Source organism: Astyanax mexicanus, chromosome 13 (genome assembly GCF_023375975.1).
Source record: "Astyanax mexicanus isolate ESR-SI-001 chromosome 13, AstMex3_surface, whole genome shotgun sequence".
Lineage (NCBI taxonomy): Eukaryota > Metazoa > Chordata > Actinopteri > Characiformes > Acestrorhamphidae > Astyanax > Astyanax mexicanus.
Window position 1 is genome coordinate 17,006,243 of NC_064420.1, and position 27,998 is coordinate 17,034,240.

General features: G+C 38.8%; 1 protein-coding gene across 7 annotated transcripts in view; it reads left to right on the forward strand.

Moving 5' to 3' along the window:
* slc2a4rg (SLC2A4 regulator) overlaps positions 1-27,998 on the forward strand; it is a 118,668-nt gene that overhangs the window by 37,080 nt on the left and 53,590 nt on the right. For all 7 annotated transcript variants that reach the window (XR_007423967.1, XR_007423966.1, XR_007423964.1 and 4 more), the window contains exons 3-5: positions 19,066-19,166; positions 20,832-21,073; positions 27,897-27,997. Coding sequence is in view for 1 of the 7 variants with exons in the window: in XM_022663512.2 (XP_022519233.2) it covers positions 19,066-19,166; positions 20,832-21,073; positions 27,897-27,997 (444 nt within the window). In the remaining 6 variants the exon portion in view is untranslated. The remainder of the gene's footprint in view (positions 1-19,065; positions 19,167-20,831; positions 21,074-27,896; position 27,998) is intronic.

The window sequence follows — 27,998 nt, forward strand, 5'->3', positions numbered from 1 at the left end:
TACTAAGTAGTGCACAACTTTTAAGTTGAGAACAAAATAGCCGTTACGCTAGGAAAATGTGGTGCGAACACCGCACAGTTTTTTTTACACACAGATTTAAAACATTGTTAGCGATATTAAAATAATATTTTATGATGTGATTTTTTTTTTGTGGGATTAAAATTGAAGTGTTCGTCGGGAAGGCGGGCACTGATGTGTATTGAATTTCCTTAACGCGATTGGCAGAGAGAAAGGAAAGAGGGGTACGGTTGACAATAGAGGACCTCATGTTACAATAGGAAGTTAGATTTACAGATGCCAATTAAAACTTAACAACTTAACCTTTTCCAGAAGTGACATCAACTTCTCTGGGAGTGGAGGCATCTGGGATGAACCATCAAACAGCGGAAATGTAGAAATGGCTGTAGAAGAAAGGGTGAAGATACTGGACTACCAATAGAGCATATTTGTAGCAGTACAAGTTTGTCTGCTTTCTTTTAGTGTGTGTGTGTGTGTTATTCTCCATCTGTTAGAGCTGCTGGCATGTTGTTTGTTAGGGGGAGTGGTTTTGGGTAAATTTAGCTTTCCTCTGAGGTATTGAGGAGATGTTGTGTTTAATGTTGTGCTCGTACCTGCGGGGTTATGAATAGCTGTTCCTTGGAATTACAGCATCTAATGGAGGATGTTTCTACACACACACACACACACACACCTGTGAGTGGGTATAATTGGGACTCAGTGGACTCCATTCAGAACTGTGTTTGTTTTTGAAGCCTGGTAGCAGAACTATCAACTGATACTTTTATAACTGTCACAATAATCACATTATCGATTAATCATACAATTTATGGACATAACATAAATCATTTTTGCTGACCTTTATATTACCCATTGTGTTCAAGTAGCAAGAAGACCTTATTAATGTTAATAAACAGAGATGTAGGCCATGTTTAAAAACAGTGGGTTTACCCTATTTATGTTTAATTTAAACATTATGATGTTTTTCTATAACCAGTGTTGGGAAAACCGCACTACCCTCTGCGCCAGTAAAGGTGGACCATATGGCTCTAAAATATTATCACAGTATTTCAGGGTATTACAACATATTCTTGGGGATATGACAAAACACTGCTGCAACAAAATAAATGTTAACAAAATAAAGTTTTCTATAGTACATAACATATACAGCTCTAGAACAAAATAAGAGACCACTTAAAAATGATGACTTTCTTTGATTTTACCTAAATTAAAAACATCTGGAATTTAATCAAGAGGAAGATGGATGATCCCAAGACATCAAACCAAGCTGAACTGCTTGAATTTTTGCAACAGGAGTGGCATAAAGTTATCCAAAAGCAGTGTGTAAGACTGGTGGAGGAGAACATGCTAAGGTACATGAAAACTGTGATTAAAAGCAGGGTTATTCCACCAAATATTGATTACTGAACTTTTTTAAACTTAATGAATATTAACTAGTTTTCTTTGAATTATTTGAGGTCTAAAAGCTTTGCATATTTTTTTTGTTATTTCAGCCATTTCTCATTTTCTGCAACTAAATGCTCTAAATGACAATATTTTTATGTGGAATTTGGGAGAAATGTTAGCGATATTAGGATGTAAGGTACGAAATGGCACACCCTTTGTTTCCAGTATTTGTATATTGTTAATACTTATTCTTTAAAAGGCTATAACAGCATTTTTTTGCAATTGTATTATTATTATATCAGTGGCATAAAATGACAATATCACAGTTATTTTTGTAATTGCAATATATTGTGTATACTGTATTTGTAGTAAGGATGCCTTACAAGCACCTTCTGAACATCTACGAAACCTTCTAAACATCAGTGTGTGTGTGTGTGTGTTTATGTGTGAGTGGTTATCATTGCTTTTAAATGTGTGATATTTTTAGCCACATTCGTATGAAATGATTCTGGGTTTGATTGTGTGAAGAGGGTGAAGAATCACTGTTGATCTGGAGGTTACCTCCTTCATTGTTTCCACCCTCGGAAAGTTTCTCTCTGCTCGGCTGAAGAAGCTCTGACTCTATATTTAGCTGTATGGAGGAAGTGGTGTGTGTCTGTGGGTGCACGTTCCTTTGTTTTTGCTTTTGTTTTTTCTAAGTGTGTAAAGTTGATTGCTGGAAAGGTATGCAGCTTTACATATATAGCATTAATTGGGGGAAACTGTGCAACTAATAGGAGGATCTAGAACCATGTTGGTCGCCTCTAGCCTGGATACAAGTTGAGATACAGTTGGACATGGAGACATGTAGGTTCTTCATGGCCTGTGTATTTGATTGTTTTTATTGCTGTGGTATAACATATATCCAGTAGAAGGCTTTTTCTTTTTTTTTCTTTTTTTTTCCCATTTTCTCCTCAATTTAGCATTAGGACTCCCCCTATCGCTAGTAATGCCCCAACACACCAGGAGGGCGAAGACTAGCACATGCGTCCTCCGATACATGTGAAGTCAGCCACTTCTTTTCGAGCTGATGCAGCATTGCCGAGCAGCCAGCGCGCTTGGAGGAAAGTTCCGATACATCAGCTCACAGACGCCATGTGCTGTGGACATCACCCTAGGAGTGATGTGGGGAGAGAGCGCCATCTACCCACCCGGAGGGAGCCGGGCCAATTTTGCTCCCTCTGAGCGCCGGAAGCTTGAAGGCAAAGCTGCAAGAGCGGGGGTTCAAACCTGCGACCTCTCATTCATAGTGGCAGCGCTTTAGACCGCTGGACTGCTCGGCGCCCTAATAGAAGGTATTCTGCAGCTCATTTGCCCACAAATGTTGCATCTGGGCCTGTAGATCTTGCACACTAGTAGGTCGTCATATCTGTCATCTAGTGCTGGGCGATTATAGCCTTAAAAAAATATCTTCAGTTTTTTTACAAAACTACAGACGACAAAGCAATGGTTCAAAACCAGGTTTACCTGTAAAAAAAATGGTGTTTGGTGTTCAGCTGCTTTGGGTTAAGTCGACTCATTGAGTGAATCTATGATTCAAAACATTGTTTACAAGCTCATGCATTTATATAACGTGCTGACCTCATGTACACACAGCCACACACTCAGCAATGTACACACACTAAGCAAACTTAGAATGCTGAGAATAACACACCAAACTAGTCACAGAAAAAAACTTTAAAGGAGAGATTATTATTGTTTTCCACAATTCATCACAGATCCTCATGGGGGAGTGATGACACTGCAGTTTTTAGAAATGGTAGATTTTATTTCTAGACAAATATACGCCTATATACGCAAATATATTCCACCGGACAGTGCTGGAACTTTTCATTGACAGAAATTTTAGAAAATATGCGCAGGTTAGTCTGTGGGAGACTCCGCTAACTAAGGTAAGACGGATAAACACTTCAGAAATGAGTGGCGTTTTCAAATATTTCAGATTAAAAAGATCAAATTTTAAAAATCGCATTAAAACTGTCATTCGAAATAACCTAATTAATCATGAAAATCACTACTTGCATCCCAGCTGGTTCCATAAATGCTTAATTGCAATAATATAATAATCTGGTTTCTTGGCAGGTCGAGGTAGTTTTGCAGTCTGTTGGAGACACTCCTCAGGAACCCTTGTGTGGGCCCAGTTAAAAGTCCTCTTGTCTTGAGAAGCAACACATGTTCTTGCAGGATGTTGGGCACATATTGCTGAGCTGTTATGTTAGTGTCCTTGGAATCACTACGAGGTGTGACTGACTGTCGTGTGTGATGGCTCCCTAGAATGTGTGTTGTTCCACAGAAAAGGCAGGATTGAAGACCTGCAAACTAGAACACAACTTCTTCGATTAACTGATTAAAGTGAAAAATTGAAATAAAAAGAGGATGGGGCACGTGTGTACACAGCAATTCTGTAAATACAATGGCATGAGAATTGACTTATAGTGGGTGCCAGATTGATGGGATTTTCTATTTCTTTAGTTGTGCGGGTATTCAAAGTGGACATATTATGCAAAACTCACCATTTGCTTGCTTCTTGTATTTCCACTTCGGTATTGACTATCCCATAAACAGTTCAAGCTAAAAAAAATCCACTTCAATCCAGTCACCTAAAAGATGTTGGTGTCAGGAATCTTATGTTTCTATGAGTGATTTGGATGGCTCCTGATTGTGTCCTCAGAATAACAAATATGCATAGCCCTCACCCGTCAACCCTACCAGAGCTCCACCCACTAGATCAGTTGATGGTCCAATATTTTGGTCATTTTGTACACAGCACGATTAGCCAGCAGACTTCATCTGATGGAGGGATCTTTACCTACTGCCATGATAGGTAGATAAAGTTTTGTGTTTCTGTTGCATAGCTTGTTTGTGTTTTTATCATTTAGCACACGCTAACACGCTAATGTGTGGTAAACGCTCATGGGGCATGGCCAGCAACAGCCTATTTGCATAAAAGTGACAGTGCCTTTAAATACTCATTTTAAAAGGGACTAAAACTGGCAAGAACAGAGCTGGTGAGATCTCTTTATGTGCGAATGATTTTGTGCGAAGAACTTTTGTACAGTATAGCCCATAAACCTACTCTAATTTGTGTAAAAAAAAGGATAATATGTTATAATATACATTACCACCCAGAGTGGACAGCACATTGGATGCTAATGATGGTGACCAGCAGCTTCTGGCTAGAATTGTCAGTGTGAACAGCAACTAGCATCTAACGACACCCACAAGTGTAGAAATTACAACCACATTCAATGCAGAAGACCTCGCACACACACATATCCCAAAGCTCAGTGAGATCAGCTTAAATGAACTATATAAAAACAAGGCATGCATTAACCTCTCAAAGATTTAAAATACCTCTTTGTAAAAGATAAACCAGAAAGCCTTTCCAAAGACTTCATTTAAAAAGAAGTAAACGCGCTGTGGGCCCGGGTCCCAGACCCAGATTAATCCTTTAGTCTTTAGACTAAACAGGATCCGTCACAGTGGAGCACCCTCCACATTACAGCGCACTTCAAGACTGTTCAGGAAATTGCTACTAAGTGGGAAAACAGTACATATAGAAGGACTGGGTCTGTGAGGCTCTCCTGATTACTCACACAGCCTTTATCAAGCAAAGCCACAGAACCATGGTGTGTCATGGTGTGGGGTGCAATTTCATACAGGCACTATTCATTACAGGCACTCTGACAGCCCAACATTACCATGATGATGTCCTGCATATACTAAAAGACATACTAAAAATAGTGTGTTACTTGCCATCCATGTGTTGAGACAGTGTTATATGTGTGGTTTAACTAATAATACTAAAATTTCAGGAATTATTTTATGTATCATAAATTATTTGAGTAATATTGTATAAATTAGGTTATTGTAATTAGGTAATATTGCATGCATAACTAAATGTATATGTAAATGTATATCCAATTAAAAATGTGTAGGGTGCTACTGAGTAAGCCATAAAAAACTCCAAAACAGAGGAGCCTAACACTACCTGAGCCTGTGCACGTTCTGTCTGAAGCCTATTCAGCTTGTCACACAAACTGTCAATTCAATTCAATTCAGTTCAAGGTGCTTTATTGGCATTACAAATAGTGCTACATTTGTGTTGCCAAAGCCTGAGTTATACAGTTTTAACAGTAAAGTAAAATAATAGTGAACTGTCTCAAAGATTAACAATTTCTAGTTTAAAAAAGAACAGAATAGAACAGATTCTACATTTTTAACAATGAAAAAAAAAACAATAATAATAATCAATAAATGAAAGTAATGAGACAAATTAACTAAAAGTGTTTGTGTGTTGGTTTTGTGTGTGTGTGTGTGTGTCACAGTCAAAGCCAGAACCTGATTTAAACAGACAAGTAGAGCGTTAAAACAATCCTCCTCTCTTTCCTTGTTCAAATCTACACTCAAGACTCACCTCTTTTCTCTTGCCTACGGCCTTCCCTCTGTTTAATGTACTATACCACTTATCCCTGCTGTCTGTTCTCGTACTATGTTGATTGTCTGTCACCACTTGTTGTGTAATGTTTCTATTTGTTTTCACAAATGATGACTGTAAGCGTCTTTGGGTTTTAGAAAAGCGCTATATAAAAATAAAGTATTATTATTATTATTAAAACTGACCTTTTTAAATACTGAGTTGTTGGTAACACTTTATAATAACTTTCATTAATATACCATTAACTAATGATTAATAACTGTTATTTTTCACATTTTAAGAAACTAAAATTTGCTATCACATCTGTAAATGCGAATGAACGCATTGGCAACACGAACTGCGAATGATAAACATTTGCCTAGTTTCAAATTCGCATTTACTAGCGATTTATTAATGTTCAAATTCTGATGAGCTAATAATTTGCTAACATTTTTAATATAATTATCCATGCATAAAGTGTTTTCGAGTTGTTTAAATTAGTTAAATCTGTTCAGATGTTAATAAAGAGTGCAGCACACAAGAAGTATTATTATTTAAGAAAACTGTTAATTAAGAATGGAACTCCAAAGTTATTTAAACACAAACAATGTGAACAATGATCCACAGGCCTAAACATCAGCGAAATAGGCTACAAAAATGATGTATGAATAATTTTTTTCTCCACTGTAATATAATTAGAAGGTTTAGCAAACAAACATTTTTGTATTAAGCATATAGCCTAAGTGCAAAACCAGCAATAAGGCTTTTTGTTGCACAATCATTAAACTGCAATAGGCTTATAACAGTAACATAATTTATATGCAAGATAAACCAAGATATCATCAGATATTGTTTATTAATTCTTAATTGTTATTCTGCCCAATATTGGGTTGGGCATCATTGGTTTGTGCGGATAAGTGAATTGAGTATATTAGAGGGAGGGAGAGGCAATGGGTAGGAGGAAACAGGGGTAAAAGAGGAAGGGGAAGGGGAAAAAAGAAGTTGTTTCTGTTCAGTGATAATTTCTTATTGTGTCTTATGACAATGCATGTATGCATTTTTTTCTGTAAGAGACTCCTTAGTAAAAATATAATTAAATATATATACAGGTTGGACAATGAAACTGAAACACTTGTCATTTTAGTGTGGGAGGTTTCATGGCTAAATTGGAGCAGCCTGGTGGCCAATCTTCATTAATTACACATTGCACCAGTAAGAGCAGAGTGTGAAGGTTCAATTAGCAGGGTAAGAGCACAGTTTTGTTCAAAATATTGAAATGCACACAACATTATGTGTGATATACCAGAGTTCAAAAGAGGACAGATTGTTGGTGCACGTCTTGCTGGTGCATCTGTGACCAAGACAGCAAGTCTTTGTGATGTATCAAGAGCCACGGTATCCAGGGTAATGTCAGCATACCACCAAGAAGGACCAACCACATCCAACGGGATTAACTGTGGATGCAAGAGGAAGCTGTCTGAAAGGGATGTTCTGGTGCTAACCCGGATTGTATCCAAAAAACATAAAACCACGGCTGCCCAAATCACGCAGAATTCAGTGTGCACCTCAACTCTCCCGTTTCCACCGGAACTGTCCGTCAGCACAATAAATTATTGTGGTCTAAAACCAGATGTTTCAGTTTCATTGTCCAACCCCTGTATATTGATCCTAGTGAAATTTGTCTTTCTTCTTAATAGCACTGCAATTCCATGCCTCCATCTGAGTGCAATTATTTTTGCAATTATTTCTTTGATGATTAGTGTCTCAAGTACAAGTTTGGACTTTTCCATTATAGTGCTGAGGGGTTCTGATAAAATGAAAAGGAAACATTAGCATATTAACAAAAAACATACACATACAAAACTGCCTGTTCAATTTAGATAAAAAAAGAATTCTGGGTTATCTTATAGTTTGTTCCGTTCTGTTTTTTTTCCTGTTGTATTATAAAACTGAGCTGTGAGGTCCAAATGGTGGTGAGAACTGAACCGTGACTTAAGTGTACTTAAGTGTACTCCAGAATGTACAACTCTTATTGCAAAAAACAAAAACAAAAAAAAACTGAGTAAATGTATGTTTCACCATCTTTTAAATCCCCTTTTCAGAACATTACCAGACCTTAAGAACAGCTAATTCTACGTTAGGCCCTCAGTTTGTTTAGCGTCTCAGCGGTAAAGAGGTCCTTGCTGTGTGTTTTAGAGCCGGTCTGATCTTACATAAGGAGCAGTACTGTTAGGACGGCCGTGTTGTTGTGCTATTAAAGGCTGCTGATTTATCATCTCTAATGCCGCACACAGGAGACTGATCCACTGCTGTAAACATGGAGCCTCTCCAGCCCAACCCACTGAGAGAGTGTGTGTGTGTGTGTGTGTCTGTATGTTTATCTGGACTGAAGAGTGGTATTACATAACATGTTGGTGGAAATGGAAGGGGTGAGGCAGAGAGGGAATGGACGGGGGAGGGAGTGTTAAAAGCTAGAGCCAGAGGGAGCGAGACAAACACACACACACACACACACACACACATTTCTAGGCATGGAGTTGTAGAGGTTCCTAATGATGTCCTGCGATATTCCTGCGAATATTGCTGTCGAGGTGGAGTGTTGATAGTGGCTGCAGTAGCATCCCAAACATTATGACACATACATTTTGATGCACAGGCTCTGGACATTGCAGAGTATCTGTGTCTTTGATCCAGGCTCCTGAGATGGCAGCAGTATGCAGATAAGCATTGTCCTGTTGAAATATCGAGTGTGAGTACAGGAGTAAGGAAGGCCACTGGTTGTAAGACTTTATTAATGTAACTTTGGGCTGCAACCATACAGTATGACCAGTGTTTCTCCACAGTACCCCAGAGTCTGGTTTGAAGATGGGGTCTGGTTTGAAGTAAGGATCTAGTTTATAATAGGGATCTAGCTTGAAGTATGAATCTGGTTTATAGTCAGGATCTATTTTATAATAGGGGTCTAGTTTGAATTATGAATCTGGTTTATAGTCAGGATCTAGTTTATAATAGGGGTCTAGTTTGAATTATGAATCTGGTTTATAGTCAGGATCTAGTTTATAATAGGGGTCTAGTTTGAATTATGAATCTGGTTTATAGTCAGGATCTAGTTTATAATACGGGTCTAGTTTGAAGTAGGAATCTTGTTTGGAGTCAGGATCTAGTTTAGAATAGGGGTCTGGTTTGAAATAGGAATCTGGTTTTGAATTAGGCTGTAGTTTAAAGTATGAATCTGGTTTGGAGTCAGGGTCTAGTTAAAAATAGAAATCTGGTGTGGAATCAGGATTTAGTTTAGAATAGGGGCGTGTTTTGAAGTAGAAATCTAGTTTAAAGTATAAATCTGGTTTGGAGTCAGGATCTAGTTTAGAATAAGGGTCTACTTTAAAGTAGGGATCTATTTAAAAGTAGAAATCTGGTTTGAAATAGGAATCTAGTTTAGAATAGGATTCTGGTTTGAAGTAGAAATCTGATTTATAGTCATGATCTAGTTTTTAATAGGATTCTGGTTTGGAGTAGGAATCTTTGTAGGTGGGCTAAGCTTTTCGAGTAGTGATCTGGTTTAGAGTTGGGGTCTACTTTTGAGTAGGGGTGTGGTTTATAGGAAGGGCCTGGTTTTGGAGGCGGAGTCTCATTAAACTGAAGTTTAGTCCAAGAGAACTTCAGTCAGCAGCTACAGAAGATCCGACTTAAGGGTGTTGTTGTAGCACGCAGGGGAAGGAGGTGTGTGTGCGTGCGCTAAGTTTAGCACTCTATACACAATGCTATCTGCTTATTGTGCGCTTTTCTGCAGGCCAGATAGCGTTCCTCTCCCTGGAGAGCTGCCAAACAACATGACACACATCAGCTTCCTGAAAGTGGGCGGGGGGAGGAGGGGGTGTGGCTGTAATGGAGCGAGATCAAGTGTGTGTGTGTGTGTGTGTGTGTACATGTGTTTGAGAGTGTGTGCTTACAGACAGTTGATTTTCATGCATTATGTTGACCTGAAAGGTGGTTTTGCTTCACAGGGTGTGTACACACTCACACAAAAACACACACACTACCACACACACAGAATGGAGGTGAAAGGTCATGTGTGTGTGCAGCACGCTGTAGCAGCATGGCCGCATGCATGCAGACAGCAGTAACTGGAGTCGGAGTCGAGACGCTGCTGCTCAGCCTAAATATAGAGAGATGACCCACATCCCTACATGCATGATAGGATCTCCTGTTCACTGGGGGGAGTGTGTGTACGGGCTGGCATCTACACTACAGTGACATGCCAAATGTCATGAGACAGGACTATTATGGTATCCCATGACTTTTGCCCTGTCCAATGGAAGCTAAAGAATGCTGCACTGACCTGTGGAATATGTGTAGGGGGTCTCCTACCTGTGATTTTGGATGCCACCAGTGCACTGGAGGTGGAAATGCTTTATGCTCTATGACATATTTCCAGTCCAGCTCCTATAATTCACCTGGCCTTGCCATGAGCACACTGGCACACACAGTGTTCAACCTCATTTACAAGGTAACACCTAACTTAAGCAGGGGTAGGCATTCGCAAGCCAGCCCCTGAAGTAACACTGTATTCTTCTCTCTTTCCCTCAGCGCTTTTCCACCAAAAGAAGTCTGGTTCTTAAACCAGTTCAGTTCAGACTTATAAGAACCGTGGTAATTTCAGCGAACCAGTCCGCTCTTCCACCAGTTTTAGTGAAACGTCAATCACATCATACATCATCAACAGAGGGCGTTACACAGCGGCGATGACAGACACGCCCACTGATGTCGTCACAGTTTGCGCTGAAGAACCTAGAATTCTTTAGTTCCCGCTACGAACAAAAGTTCCTGGTTCCAGAACCAAATTATTTTGGTGGAAACGTGGAGAAAAGTTGAAAATTAGGTTCGCAAACCAGAACCAGTGCTGGTTCCACATGGGTAGAAAAGTGCAATCAGTCTCTTTGTCTCTCTTTCTCTACCTTTCTGTCTCTGTCTCACTCTCTCTAATTCGGCCTCTTTATTTGTCTGTCTGTCTGTCTGTCTGTCTCTCTCTCTCTCTCTCTTTATGTCTCTCTTTCTCTCTGTCTCTCTCTTTCTCTCTCTCTAACACTTGTCTCTTTATTTGTCTCGTTCTCCTTCTCTCTGTTTCTTTCTCTCCTTCTGTTTCTCATTCTCTATATCTCTGTCTCTCTCTCTCTCTTTCACGCTGTCTATCTCTTTGTCTCTCTATCTCTCTGTTTCTCTGTCTTTCTCTTGTTTTCTATGTCTGTCTCTCTGTCTCCTTTCTCTTTCTTTGTCTGTCTCTATCTCTCCCTATTTTTTCTTTCTCTCATTCTCTATCTCTGTCTCTCTCTTTGTCTGTCTCTCTATCTCTCTATTTCTCTATCTTTCTCTCTATCACTCAGTCTCTTTATTTGTATGTCTCTCGCTCTCTTTCACTTTCTTTTTTTCTCTGATTCTTTCTCTCTATTTCTCTCTCCATTTATCTGTCTTGCTCTGTCTCTCTTGTTCTCTATCTCTCTTTCTTTCTTTCTCTCTCTCTTTTACTCTCTCTCTCTCTCTCTCTATCTTTGTCTTTCTCTCATTCTCTCTCTCTCTCCCTGCAGTGTGTCAGCCAGGGCCTGTTCTGTTTACTCAAGCTGCTATCAGCTCACATGTGCTGCCAGGCCCAGGCTACACACACACACACACACCACACACACACACACACACACACACTGGCCAAGGAGGTGGAGACTATTGCAGGCAGAGCTGGAAGTGTTGCTGTGCTTCTCTCTGCCTGCTTTACTCTATTTCTCTCTCTCTTTCTCTTTCTCTTGCTCTCCCTTTCTTCCCTTTCTCTCATTAATAGCACTACTTACACTAATGCTGCACAATACTGAATAAATACATTGTAATATTTTATAATATGAATGTTTTCTGGGACACTTACACTTTATGTGTGCTCTCACACAAACATTCTCAAAGCTGCACTGCAAATAGCATCTAGTTCTTCTTTTTCTTTTTCTTCTTTTACCATCATTTGCCACACTTTTCCAGAACTGGAAATTGTTAAAATTAAATCCCATTCTTTCTTCAGATCAGGCAATTGCTAAGTTAAATTCCATACTTTCCATTCTTGTTTAGGAACCCTGATACTACTTTCTTTCCCATGACTTTTGGCATGTCAGTGTATATTAGTAGAGCCTGCCCACTTCCTGTTTCCACCTTTCTATCAGGCAACTATTTATTAAAACACTAGAGGGAGCCTGCGAGTGAGTACTCCATGAATGGAGGTAAACTGAGCTAAACAGCTAAAACCTAAAATATTAAATATCTAAAAGTAAAAATGTCTAACTACTTGTCTGGGATATTCCTTTCATTTTAGAAAGTAGAATTAAGTTATTTATTTAAAAAAAAACAAAGAAATGTTTCCTGTATATTTACATTTTTCTACAACAAGTGTTTTTTTTAAATGCTAGCATTATTGCTAATTTTAGCTAGTTAGTTGGTGAGCTACGGCCATGGAACTGTTAAAAGGCTTATAACTGGAGTTTAAAAGCTTTTAACTACATTTAATGTAGTTCTGTGGTGGGAAAATTACCAAACCGTTCAGTATAAAATGATCAAACATTCATAAACAATGTTTTTCTTCAGATGCTCCATTTCAATCCATTCATTTTGCACTCACTCTGAAGCGCCCTCTAGTGTCTGACAAACCTGGAACACGTGCTTAACCCTGAATTATCTCCAATAATGATGGAAAAAGATGTAAGAATGCTGTTTCCTGTAAGTAATGCACAGAAATGAAGACTATAAAAATGCTATAAAATCCTTTTAGCAAACAAATCTAATTAATTAAAATATTTTATTTCTATTGTATTAAAAGCATGTGTCTAATATTTTATATTTCATATTGACCTTTTTATTTCATAAATCACCCCTTAACAGTTAAAACATGATTAAAAAGTGTTCTTAATAATCACATTAGTAAAATTAGCTGTTACTTTGCCTCAATGGCTCTAGTACTACTGTTTTTCCAGTGTTTTTGGGGATGGGGCCATGTTATTTTTTCATTGGTTTAAAAACTTGTTCATTGGCTGATACATGATCTATTCTGATGGAAAACAGCTCTCAAATAGTTTTAGTTTTCTCAGCTGTTTCTCTAATAATGTAACGGAGAGGAAGGGCAGTGTGGTCAAGAGCAGATAACTATGTTTAAACAGTCAACTTACAGCTCCAGCTATAAACCCCCGCAGGTCTGGTTCAGCATGGCTGCCCAAATATTTAACTGACTTCCGACTAAAATCCTGTTTGTGACCTTTTAGTTAAATCATTTACTTACAATCCCTGTTTTAAGAATGAAAAAAATCTTATCTGAATTTTTTTATTATTTATTAAAAAGTATATAACAAAAATATAATAAAAAAGTAAAAATAAAGTTTTAAGAGTTCAGAAATGAATATTTGGTGGAATAACCCTGGTTTTTAATCACAGTTTTTTAATGCATCTTGGCATGTTCTCCTCCACCAGTCTTACACACTGCTTTTGGATAACTTTATGCTACTCACTCCTGGTGCAAAAATTCAAGCGGTTCAGCTTGGTTTGATGGCTTGTGATCATCCATCTTTCTGTTGAGGTTCAAGAGGTTTTCAACTTGGTAAAATCAAAGCAATCATTTTTAAGTCTCTTATTTTTTTTTCCAGAGCTGCATGTGGGAATCTGAAATCTATGTCTGTGTGTATATGTGTGTACATTTTTGTAGACATATGATAATAATAAATACAAATTATTGCACATTTTTTGCACAGCACATTTTTATTAAGTTTGCAACTTTTTCCACAATTGCATGAATTAAATAGCCTAAATATATTTTTTCTTTGCATCGTAATGGAAAGAGTCTTTTTACTTATTTTAAAGTTTTAACTAAAAGTGCATTTTTTGCCATTTTGTAAAACCTGTGTTTTCAGTCTGCAGAGCGTGTGAAACACATTCTGGTGCTGAGTCAGCAGTGTGTATTATGGCCAAGTGAGGTGGAGGAGTCATAAAGCCCTTAATCTTCGTAAAGTTTACGTTAGTGATGGAGTTGTGTTTAACGCTGGAGAGTGACGGAACGTTAAAGTGATTTGTAGCATCGTGATACGATTACCATTCTTCTAACTGTAACACTGAGTGTATTACAGTAACACAACTCCCACGAGACTCATTACTGTGTGTGTGTGTGTGTGTGCGCACACGCTCAGACATGCTAAAGTATGAATCACACTCCATAATCTGGTGGAACGTGATGGAGGGCTGTTGCGGGAAAACGCTGAGAAACGGAAAGGCTCAATGTCAGGAAAGAGAGTGTGTGTGTGTGTGTGTGTGTGTAGTGGGGGGGAGAAGTGTGTGTGTAGTGGGGGGGAGAAGTGTGTGTGTGTGTAGTGGGGGGGAGAAGAGTGTGTGAGTGTGTGGGAAGAGTGAGTTAAAACGTGACCCTGCTTAGTCTGCAACAGTGCTAAAGCTTTGCTGTTCTTCAGTTAAAATTAGATTAATTTTTTAGTAAAAATTTAAGATCCGAATACCAAAATAAAAAAAACAATTACAAAATACCAATTAAAATATTTATTTGAAATCTAGACAATTTTCATTTCCTTCATATATCCTTTCACATACTCCATTAAACCAAAAATATACGTTTCTTAGCAGTTCCATTCTGATTATAAATGTACCTCAGCAGTTCTATTTTAATTATACATTTATCTCAGCCCTTCTATTTTATTTAAACATTTCTTCAGCAGTACTATTCTAATCGTACATTTACCTCAGCAGTTCTATTCTAATCATCAATTTACCTCAGCAGTGCTATTCGTATTATTAATTTACCTCAGCAGTGCTATTCTAATCATAAATTTATATCAACAGTGCTATTCTAATCATAAATTTACCTCAGCAGTTCTATTCTAATCATAAATTTACCTCAGCAGTGCTATTCTTATCATAAATTTACCGCAGCAGTGCTATTCTAATCATAAATTTACCTCAGCAGTTCTATTCTATTCATAACTGTGCCTCAGCAGCTCTATTCACAAATTTACCTCAGCAGCTTAGTTCATAAATTTACTTCAGCAATTCTATTCATAAATTTACCTCAGCAGTTCCAGTCTAATAATAAATTTACCTCAGCAGTTCCATTCTAATCATACATTTACATCAGCAGTTCTATTCTATTCATAAATGTACCTCCACCATTATTTTCTTATCATAAATATACTTCCGCAGTTCTATTCTATTCATAAATTAAACCCAGCAGTTCTATTCTTATCATACAGTTACTTTTGCAGTTCTATTTTATTTTTGAATTTACCTCAGCAGTTCTATTTTAATCATAAATTCATGTGTGAGTGAAAGAAATGCTAAAGCTAAGTTCAGCTCAGCTAAACAGTACTATCCTAGCCCTATACAGCTCATATCTGTCAGCTGGAAAACAACCAGATTTTGAAGAGGTAGTTAACTTAGTAAACTGATAGTGAATGTTATAATTAACCATCAGAACACAAGAAAAAGTGTGTTATCACAACTAATATCACAACTGTGATTTGGTCGTAGGCACGAGCCAAAGGCGAGTGACGTGACAAGTAACATGTGGTTAGTGACACCTAGAGGACACTAGAGGAAGCTTCACTCAGCACAGTGTTAAAAACTAAGGATCAGAACAGCTTTTTGATACTGGATAGATACTGGGCAGGACTGTTGAACTCTATGTTGGGAAGTTGCGTTACCACTTTGGACTCTCTGTCTCCTCTTTCCACACATCCTCACTCCCTTACTCACTCATTCACTCACTCGTTTTCTCTCTCTCTCTCTGGTTAGGTTATTTACGCTGGTCGCTCTGTCGCTCTGTATGCTTCTTTTCCACTGCTTGTTTTTTTTTTTCTTTTTTTCAGAAGTATTTGGACGCTGACCCGGTTGTAGGAGAAAAAACACTGAGTTTTGGCAGAGAGTGGAGTGCAGGCCCGGCTCTGCCAAGTCTCCGGGCTTTGGCTTGCAGAGCGGACCCAAACCAGTTTGCTCTGGTTGTGTAGCCGTGCAGGTGGGCGGGACCGGGCTGGGAGGAGGAACTCCTGCATACAGCCCTTAAAGAGCCAGATCTTTGTGTGTGTGTGTGTCCAGTAAGTGCTGGAGTGTTAGAAATCAGAATGATTAACAGCGAGCATTTACAGCATTTCTGGTGATCAGATCACGTTCGGATTTCGTTCGTTCATATGAAATACCAAGAGACACATTCTGATTGGGATTATGATCGGATCACTGAAACCGCAATCGGTGGTGGCAAAAAGGATCTCATTCGTCCACTGTTAAAACAATTTTTTTTATGAATAAGTAACATGGTGATGGTTATGGTGGCAACAATGGCAAAGAAAAACTCTAAACTTTATACCAAGAGGAAGAAACCTTGGAAGTAAACCAAGACTCAGTAAGAGGAACCCATCCTCCTCTGGTCGACTCAGACATCACAAACAATAACAAAACACAACAAAGTCAACTGTACAGAGAGATAATGGGGATAATTACTAATTATTAGTGATATTTTGGCTTCTTCCACACTCTCTTTCTAGTTGTGTGTATGTGTTATTGAGAGCATTATGGTCTAAATAATCTGTATGATATTCTGCCAAAAAGAGCTGTTTCGGAAATCGCTAGAACCATTTATTGTTCTACGATGTTGTAGAGGAATGACAAGTGTAAACAGAATCCAGTCAAAGTAGATCCAGATAATATCCAGATACAAAACCCAATGCCAGATGTGAACAGATTAAAAGATGATTCAGCTTTTGAGTGGATTTAGAACATCCACTTTTATGCACACCACTTCAGTTTCTGAATCAGTTTCTCTGATTTTGCTATTTATAGGTATATTTTTGAGCAAAATAAATTCTACAAACTACGGACAACATTTCTCCCAAATTCCAAATAAGAATATTGGCATTTAGAGCAAAGAAAACAAGTTCATATTCATAAAGTTTTAAGAGTTCAGAAATCAATATTTGGTGGAATAACCCTGGTTTTAATAGCAGTTTTCCTGCATCTTGGCATGTTCTTCTCCACCAGTCTTACACACTGCTTTTGGATAACTTTATGCCACTCCTGGTGCAAAAAATCAAGCAGTTCAGCTTGGTTTGATGCCTTGTGATCAGCCATCTTCCTCTTGATTATATTGCAGAGGATTTGGTAAAATTAAAGAAACCCATTATTTTTAAGTAGTCATCCTTTTTCCCCATATATGTGAAAGACTCTTATGTTTAAGGTCTTTACATTGGGTAAATCAGGAGAGTGTGTGTTTGTGTGTGTATGTGTGTGAACGAGAGAGAGAAAGAGAGAAATACAGGGATAGTGAGAAAGAGAAAGAAAGTGTGTGAAAGTGTTATACCTCCTTCACACCAGGCTGTTTTGTGTGAGAATGTGCACACACTCTCCCACTCTCTCTCATTCTTTCATTTCCTCTCTCGCTCCGGCTCGCCTGTCTTCAGCAGAGAGTGGGGCTGCAGAGAGAGATGAAGGAGGAGAGGGATCAGAGCAGGGGGAGGGAGGGTGGGGGAGTGGTATTTTTGATTATGTAACACAGAGAAGGCTCTGCTCTGCCTTTTATCTCTGTTATTAGATTAAAGTATGAACTTAATTGACTGATGCAGTTCCTTAAAAAATACCTAAGAATTGATTTAATAGCGTTTTCACACCAAACTTTGTACAGAGCAAGTTCGATGTGTTTGTTGCATTACAGCTGCAGTTTAATGACTAAATGCACGAAATAGATTTACTACATCCTTTCATTATCACCTATGTGGGCGGAGTCTCCCTATACTTGCCACTAATTGGTTAGAAGAATGTTGCCAGTTTTCCAAATTCCCTGTCCAGGTGTTGTGCTGAATTCTGCCTCCCTGCAGTCCCTTTGAGTGCAGATACGTCCTACATCAAGATGAACATTGCAGTTTCCCCTTAGATTTCTTTTATTACCTCTTTATAAATACTAATTAATCTACAGTAACAGTAGATACAGGAATCGCCAGCATAATCAAGGGGAGAGACACTACAGAGATACTACACCCTAGTTTTTATTATTTTTTTTCCACTAATAGCTAAAATGTGTTACTTTGAAGTAATGAAACATACCAGTCCTGTTAACATTTTTATTAACCTTTCCTAACCTTTAAAAAACGCTTTTTTTGTGGTCATATCTGCCTTTGTAACTCATATCCCACTGTTTTGAGTGTACCTCTGAAAGATTACTTTATGAAAGATATTGAAGCCCTAACACTCCTCCCAACCCTTTAGGAAATAGGGGTGAAATGATATTGGGTCGAAGACAAAGGTTTAAGACTAAGTTTTTTAGCCCCTTTCACATTTGATTTTGGATTTGGTTTGGTTTCTGTTTCTTTCTATCCATTATTAATCATATGCATCTCTTCATATTTCTCCATAATGCAAATCTGTGAGTTGTTTTTGGTTTTGTATTAGAATGTCCTGATAAATGAACCAATAGAAATGCACCAATAGAAAATTGCTTGGAATAATTACTAAGTAATTAAATTGTCTTCCATTGAAAGTTAAACAGTTTAAATTGTTAATGGAATACTCGATACAGCCACACTCAACACAGCTATTGATTTATAGACATGTACAAACACACACACACACACACACACACACAAATTTAGATCAGAGTAAATAAAGCTAAAGTAAATCTGATCTGGCGGCGCTGGTTCAGCATACGCTCGGGACTGTGGATCTGAGTCTGTGTTTATTGTGCTGGAATTTTCCATTACACACCATCATCTCTGGGGCTGCAGCGGGTTTTAGGAAGCTGGGTGAGATACAGAGGACTGGAGTGGTGCCTATTGCCACTCTAGGGTGGCACAGAGGGTTGGGCCCAGTAGGTGAATGTGAAGGATGGGGATATTCTTGGTAAAGAATTTCAGAACTGCATCTGAAATTCTTCATTCCAAATCAAACAGGATAAACGAAGCCGTGCACCTCTAACTGATCCACCTTCTTCTCCAAAGAGAACACTGAACAGCTATATGAAGAATATGTGTGAAGATTAGTCAACAAAATGCAGAACCAGATTTAGCCATAAGCATGTTAGGAACATGCCATTTTAAGCTTAGCCCAACCTGATTGGCGTCTGACTATGGTGAGAACAAACGACTCACTCGTTCTCTCTCTCTCTCTCTCTCTCTCTCTCTCTCTCTCTTTCTCTCTCTGTTTTGCAGGAAGCCCTCAGGCCATGCTGACAAGGAGGTAATGGCAGCCACCGTCCTAACCACATTGTCCACCAGCCCTCTGGTTCTCAACCCCTCCTCCAGTGCCTCAGGTAGCCATGCATTCCTCCCCTCTGCCTATTCGTTGAGTTGTAGCTAAGTTATAGTTGTTTTGTACTGTACTTCATTCTGCTTCACTCTGCTTTACTCTACCTTACGTTACTTTGTTCTACCTCACTCTACCTCATTCTACATCACTCTACCTTGCTCTAATTCTCTGTACCTCATTTTACTCTTTTTCCTCACTCTACCTCACTGTAACTTAATTTACTTCACTCTACTTCGCTGTTTCTCAATTTACTTTCACTCAAGTAATTTAGTTTGAGTTTGATATTATTCTCACAGTTATCACAGCTCTTAGGATGTGTTTATTGTGTCTCACTCATATCACAATAACGATAAAAAAAATTGATCATACAGCCCTATTTATTGGCATTGTTTTGAGAAGTTAAGATGTTTGCAGAAGATCACATTCACCCTCAGCTAAATCTGCAGCTCCAGCACCCCGCCTCAGCCACCTCACACACTCGCCGGAGACTGTTGCCATGGCTGTCATCGCCGCGCAGATGCCCGTCGCCAGGGCCTGGATTGGCTGTGCTATATTTAGCAGCGTGCCCTGTCATGTTGCGGGTTCGCCTGGGCTGCCTATCTTTTCAATCAAGCAGAAGCTCAGCAGACTTAACCTTTTTCTCTTTCTCTCTCTCTCTCTCTCTCTCTTGCTCTCTCTCTCTCTCTCTCTCTTAGTCTCTCTCTTGCTCTCTCTCTCTCTCTTGCTCTCTCTCTCTTGCTCTCTCTCTCTCTCTCTATCTTGCTCTCTCTCTTGCTCTTTCTCTCTTAGTCTCTCTCTCGCTCTCTCTCTCTCTCTCTCTCGATGCTCATGCTGCTCATGCTGTAATGTTGGAGATTAGGGAATAGAGGGTGCTGGTGGCAGGTAGCTTCTCACACACAGCACTGATTACTGCCAAACTCGTTTGGGTTACAACAGACTGCACTCCAAAGTAAGGTGTTCCTGTCTACAAAAGGTGGTCTAACCCAAAGAGATGGTCTTAGTCTGGATCAGCTAAACCATGGTCTGGTTGTTTTACAGTGTAAAAACATGTTTTTGATCCCCAGAATGCACCACATGCTGACATTACTCATTCACTTCCTTACATGACACATCACATGACACCCACCAGACCACAATCACCTGAATATTGACTTCGCCTGTTTCACTTACTGTATAAATTTCTTTACTTTATACACCCAGACGAGTATTTGATCTGGTTCTGTCTGTCATCTGTAAAACGTTATTCTCGACCTGGGCTGTCTCAGTACTCTTGGTATGTTTGCTGTTTTACGTTGTGTATTTTGACCCTGCCTGTTGTTGACCACAATTTTGGATTGCCCCTTTTCATTAAAACCTCTTTATTTTATCCACACGTGTCTCACCCCTGCCAGACCCTGACAGTAAAGAGTAACCACAATTATTGCTGCATCTGCTGTAACTGTAGATTGTCCTTCGTTCTGTAGAATCTGATTATAAAACTTATTCACATCTAATTGAGAACATTATAAGAACGTTCAGCAACATTTTGAAATAATTCCAGGAAGGCTAGCCTGTAACATTACGGAAATAATGTTCCAGAAACCTTCTGAAAACATGTGATGTGGTAAAAAAAAATGTTAACTGCGTTGATTCTTGATAAAAATAAAGGTGTTCTGTTCTCGACCTACAGGTGCAGTCCCAGAGCCAGCCAGCAGGGTGTGGAAGGAGAGCCTGTCAGCCAGCTACAGCAGTTCCACCAGTGGCAACTGGAGCTGGGACGCCAGTGACCAGTCTGTGCCCTCCACACCGTCCCCACCCCTCTCCAACGATGTCAGCAAGAGCTTCCTGCTCTCCTCACAGGCCGAGGACAACATCGAGGAGGCAGAGAGCACGCACTTCCTCTTTGACGACCCCATTCCGCGGAAACGGAAGGTACGAGCCAGAGTGGGCAGTCTTGAGCAGTGGAAACAAAACAGGGGTGTTTGTTAGGTCAATATTAAAATATATAAGGTGTATGATAAGCCTTGTCCAAATAATTATTATTTGTTGAAAAAACTTTTTTTGACCCTGCTTCCTTTTACAGGAAGATTTTTTCCAAACTTCAGGCTTAGTGTTAGTTCTCTGGTTCTGAATCACTTAACACGTTTGTAAAGTCAGACTTAAACCCTGTTTTTGGTTTAATTTGGAAAGTTTTTTGTTTTGGTTTTGGTTTAGATTGGCTTGGATTAGCTTGGTTTGGGTTGGATTCATTTGTTTTGGTTTTTCTTGGCTTGACTTGCCTTGGTCTGGTGTGGTCTGGTTTTGGTTTGGATTAGTTTGGTTTTGGCTTGACTTTGTCTGGTTTTGGTTTGGTTTTGGTTTGGCTTGGATTAGCTTGGTTTGACTTGGATTAGTATAGTTTGTCTTGACTTGGCTTGGCTTGGTTTCGGTTTGGATTAGTTTGGTTTAGCTTGGATTAGCTTGATTTGGTTTGAATTAGTATGGTTTGGCTTTGGTTTATCTTTGATTAGTTTGGTTTGTCTTGGTCTTGGTCTTTCTTTTAGTTTGGCTTGGCTTTAATTTTGGTTTGATTTTGGATTGATTTTGGTTTGTCTTGTTTTGGCTTGGCTTGGTCTGGTTTTGGTTTGTTTTAGATTGGGTTGGGTTAAATTTTGGTTTGTCTTGTTTTGGCGTGGCTTGTTTTGATTTTGGTTTTATTTTGACTAGGCTAGGCCAGGTGTGGCATGGTGTAGCTTGAATTTGGCTTGGCTTGTTTGTGGCTTAATTTGTTTTTTGGCTTGGTTTGCCACTTTTTTTAAACCATTAATTTATTTATGTATTGTTATCTCACATTTCAAATCAAAATGCTATTACAATATATATATATATATATAATTAAATATATCCCTGTCCTTGAACTTTCACTTCCACTTACTGTATAGACTGAATGAGTTAAAGCATCAGTTTGCAACCCAGCACTAATAGACAGGAGTCTGTCCAAAAACTTTTACACACATGACCCTCACCATTCTACACCAACAGGGTTACTACAACAAAAGCAGGATAAACTCTGGATAAACAGGATAAACCTTTGAGTAAGGAGGGTGACTGGCTTTTCCTCATGACACAGTTCAGCACATAATGCTTACAAGAGCAGGTGTCCCAGTATTCATACCTCTTTTTCACCTTAAAACCACATATTTAACTGTATTTTATTGAGATTTTAAGTGATAGACCAACACAAATCAGCACATAATTGTGAAATGGAACAAAAGGAACACTAGAGAGCACTAGTGAACAAACAGCATCATGAAGAGCAAGGAACCAGATAGGTCAGAGATAAAGTTGTGGAAAAGTTTAAAGCAGGTTTAGGGTATAAAAACCTAACCCAAGCTTTGAGCATCTCAAGGAGCACTGTTCAATCCATCATCCTGTTCACCACCCTGAACACTGTGAAACAGGATGGTGGCAGCATTATGCTGTAGCGTTGCTTCTCTTCAACAGGAACAGGAAAGCTGGTCAGTGTTGATGGGAAGATGGGTGGAGCTTTTCCGATTTTGTTTGATAAAATGTGTCATCTAATTTTTGTTTCACTTTACAATTATGTGCTAATTTGTGCTTAAAATCTCATTAAAATACATTTACATTTGTGGTTGTAAGGTGACAAAGTGTGAAAAAGTTCAAGAGGTATGAATAATTTTGCAAGCCACTGTACAGCTCTGGAAAAAAGATAAACTTAATGATGATGTTTTTCCTTGATTTTACCAAATTAAAAACCTCTGGAATATAATTAAGATGAAGATGGATGATCACAAGCCATCAAACCAAACTGAACAGAATTTTTGCACCAGGAGTGGCATAAAAGTTTTCCAAAAGCAATGTGTAAGACTGGTGGAGGAGAACTTGCCAAGATGCATGAAAACTGTTATTAAAAATTAATCTTAAATTTATTTCAGCCATTTTTCATTTTCTGCAAATAAATGCTGTAAATGACAATATTTTTATTTGGAATTTGGGAAAAATGTTGTCTGTAGTTTATAGAATAAAACAACAATGTTCATTTACTCAAACATATACCGATAAATAGCAAAATCAGAGAAACTGATTAAGAAACTAAAGTGGTCTCTTATTTTTTTTTTGAGAACTGTATATGTGTTTAATTTTCAAGAAATTTGTATAACTGCTTGTGGAGAGTGAGCACAGTCAGTTATTATTGCTCTGCAGGCGGAAAAAAATGAATCTGTTCTGTTAGCCAGTATAAACCATGAGCTGAGTGGGAAAGAAAAGCTGGAGAATGGCAGGAAATCCAGTAGAGAAGCAGAGAGCAGTGCTACTAAAGTTCATTCATAAGTACAGTGTACAGTTTCACACCTCCTGCATTAGAGCCTCACGCTCAATTAAAGCTGTTTATTTAAGCCACGCCTCATTTCTACAACAGCTTTAGAAGCTTTGTGGAATCTGAGAGTTCGGCCACAAACAAACTAATCTGTTTAACCCTTTCAGGCACAGAGCGAGATTTAGATTTACTGATCTGATGTTAGATTTACTGATCAGGAGAAATTACAAACCATTAAACTAAATCAGATTTGGGTGGTGATTGTTTTGCTGCAGGATTACAAGTCATTTCTGAAGTGTTTTTTCTGAGGAACCACTGTGCACTAAGTGGTGTTGATTATTTTAGTTGTGTTTGTATTTAAAAACTGTAGCAGACTGGAAAGTTTTGCTTGCTTCTGTGCCGTAATGGTTGGATAATGTGCTCAAAAATATAATCAAATAAACCAGAAAAATTGCTGACACCCTGACCCGAGGATTTCTGATTTTCGAATTCAAAGTCATGCTGCTTCGCCATCAGCAGCCAGAGTCAGAGAGAGCCCAATTGGCCTTGCTCGAGACCCCGGGGATCTGTGATTTTCAAATTCAAAGTCACACTGTTTCGCCATCAGCAGCCAGAGTCAGAGAGAGCACCATTTTCCATGCTTGAGACCCAGAGGATTCCACACTGCTTTGCCATCAGCAGCCAGAGTCAGAGAGAGCACCATTTTCCATGCTTGAGACCCCAAGGATTTTACACTGCTTTGCCATCAGCAGCCAGAGTCACAACACAATCAGAAGTCACAATCAGCCATGCTCGAGACCCGAGGTTCTCTGATTTTCGAATTCAAAGTCACACTGCTTTGCCATCAGCAGCCAGAGTCAGAGAGAACAAAATCAGCCATGCTCAAGACCTAAGGATCTTTGATTTTCGAATTCGGGTCATGCTGCTTTTCCATCAGCAGCCAGAATCAGAAAGCGCACAATTGGCCTTGCTGGAGACCTGAGGATCTCGGATAGAAATTCCATGTCGTGCTACATCGCCATCAGCAGCCAGTCAGAGAGTCAGAGAGAGCACAATTGGTCAGGCTTTCTCTCTCTGGGTGGGTGGCGCTCTCTCTCCCCTCATCACTACCACTGTGATGCTGGCCAGCACAGCCGTCTGTTAGCTAATGTAACAGACCTGGGGATTCATCGCTTTCCTTTAAATGCACTTTTTGCCTAGTAATGCTGCACTGACTGCTGGCAGGTGGAAAAGAGGCAGAGTCTGACTTCATATGCTTCAGTGGAGGCATGCACTTGTCCTCATCCTCCTAGTGTCAGGACAATTACTAGTGATAGTGTACTTCATATGACCTGGGATCTGGTAATTGACCTTCCAAATGTGTTGAGAAAACTGGGTAAAATTAGGAATCTATTTATTAAAAAAGAATAGTAATTCAAGAATGTAGAAAGATGTCTAGAAAGGGTTAACTCGATTGACCTAGATAAACCAGTTTTTTGCTCTCTCTCTCTCTCGCCCCCACTCTGCTGTTGAAAGATGACGCAGATACACACCCACTCACTTTCTCCTGTGCTGGCTGTGCAGGACGGGGCTTGCTTCTCTGATCAGAGCTGGTCAGCTAGAACCTTCTGAAGTGTAGCTGATCGCAGTGATGAAGACGCCCCTCGGTCATGAGCTGAGCTCGTTTGTAGAGTGAAGTTGGCTGTCCTAACTATTCTCTTATATGCTGTTTAAAAAAACAGTCTTAACTTTCAACTACAAATGGCTATAATGACTGTATTTGTGCAATAATGAATTTATTTTATTTATTTTAAGAATATGCTACTGCAGTAATGTAAAAAGCTTTGCTAGCATAATAGTTCAGTTGAAACTATTTTGTACAAAACTCAAGATTGTAATTCAAAAATAATTTAATGTAGCAAAATAAATCTACCAAAGTTCAAAAACAGTGTAGAATACTTAGTTCATAAACAATTACAGTCATAAATGTCATCCATGCAGTAACTCATGGATGCTGTGGTTCCATTCCTTTCCGTTTCCCTAAAAATAAAGCCAAACTCGTCTGCCATGTTGTCAAATTTGTAATTAGAGTCTGTGCAGTAAAGACCAGCAGCAGAGCCAGACTAACCCATTCATTTGGTGGACCAGACCAAGTGTCTCAGACTGCCTTTATTGAGTTTACATTAATGCGTTGCATCCCTATTTTTAAACATGCCTGGCCTAAAATGAAGGTGTTGATACTGCCATTATGTCCCATGGAAGCTAGAGAGTTCTGCACTGACCTGAGAGATTTGTGTGTGTTGGAACTTCTTTATTGAATGTAGGTTTGATTTCTGCCAGAGTTGCTTGTCTGTTCTCATGGACAATTCTAGCCAGACACCACTGGTTATTATTATTGCCATCCCATGGCAATGCTTCCTGTGCACAGCTTAAGAAATACTTTAAAAACAAACTTAAATTTTAACTACAAATAGTGGTATTTTTGCAATAATTTTATGAAAACCAACACCAGCAGATGACATGTCTCTTCAAACCATAACTGATCATAACTAAATTTTGCATTTCATGTCTGTCATCTGCTGCTGTTGATCCACTGTGTTCTATCAAGTCTAATGTCAGTGCAGTGTTTTCCCACAAAATCTTACAGCACTTCATGCTTCCCTCTGCTGAGGACTTTTATGGAGATTTTCATTTTCCAGCAGGATTTGGCACACTGGCCACACTGCCAAAAGTACCAATTGGTCTTAAATATTATATATTAAAATTTTCTGAGACACTGATTTTTTAGGGTTTTCATTGGCTGTAAGCCATAATCATCAACAGTAAAAGAAATAAACGCTTAAAATAGAACAATCTGTGTTTAATATATCTATATAATATATGAGTTTCACATTTTGAACTAAATCACTGAAATAAAGTAACTTTTTCAATGATATTGCACTAGCAGCTCGACTACAACTCGTCTAGCTTACTCTATCTAATACAGATGACCAGTCTGTTCCATCCAAGGCTGTCATTTACTTTTTTAAGTGTAGCCCCGCCTTCTTACAATATATATAGCAGAATAAATTTTGAAAACTGATTACCGGGGAAAGTAAAAAATGAGTAAATACTGGCACAGAAAGTGTTGGTATTAGACACTGGAGATGTAGACCTCCAGACCTTTTGTGGGTTTGTGTTGCCCATGCTGACATACAGTTACTGATCTAAGCAAACTGAAAATGCACACTAAGCTCTCTTTTGTTGATGGTTTTATTGATGGTTTGTTGGCGTTGGTATTATGGGATTAGTGAAGCTGTGAGGCAGTATTATCAGTATTATCATGCTGCTTATGTAAGAGCCGTGGTCTGGATGAAGATGCGGGCCGTGGCTAGGGATCGGGTCTTGCATAATCAAACCTCCATGATGAATAATGGTGGTCGTCTAGTCTACACGTTTGCGGATGTATTTCTTTATTTATTTTTTAGTATTTCACTCTTTCACATCCTTCCCCTTTTCCTGTTTAAATATAGATTCTGACCAAACTTGTTATTGTAAAAAAAATGTTTAACATTAACTTCCTCTTTGTTCCAGTTCCACTGGAATATACAATATTTAACAACCAAAACATGCTTTCAGTTAAAAAATATTTTGCATGTGTTTATGTAGTCTAATAACTAGTATTAGGTGTTAAATAGTTTTTCATACACTAAATGTGTTTTTGCTGTTTTTCAAGAATTCTTTTATATAAATGATTTGATATTTTCACCTATTGGCCATTTTCGGCTGAAGGCTGAATATTTTTGATTGCCAAGTATGTGGTTTATATTTTTAAACATGCCAGGTCAAAAAATGAGTTGTTGATGCTGCCATTATGTCACATGACTTATGTTATGCACCATAGAAGTTATCTAAGTTGTTTGACTGTTCTCATGAACAATTCCATCCAGACAACACTGGTTACAATACTGCACTATCCACTGTGAGCGGTAATGCCTTATGTGCACAACTTGCAATGAAAATTTAATTTTCCATTCATCTGCACCCACTATTAGTTCCATTCCAACTCACTTAATTCACACGGCCTTGCCATGAGCACATTAGCCAGTCATCTAGTCATTCTCACTCATAAAATAACATCTCACAACTTATACTGGTGAGGACATTCCCAAGTCGACCCATGCAGTAACAGGTTTGTCAGTGTATCTGTGAAATTATTATAAGTAAGCAGTAATTTGTAATTAAAAAGCTAGTAATAATTTTTATGTGATAAAAAGGAGATAATAGCCCTATCCAGACGGGATTAGTTTCACGCCACGCACCGTAATTACACATTGGGCACATGATTCCATGGAGATCCACGTAAACACAACAGCGAGTGGAAATGGAGGAGCTACTGAACACAATGTCATGTGACTGAGAAAGCCATTAAACTCATAGGCCCTCATTAAATTTTCTTTTGCTTTGTTGTGTTTGTTGCAGAACTCTGTGAAGGTGATGTTTAAGTGTTTGTGGAAGAACTGTGAAAAGGTCCTCAGCACATCCTCAGGGATCCAGCGGCACATCCGCACTGTACACCTGGGG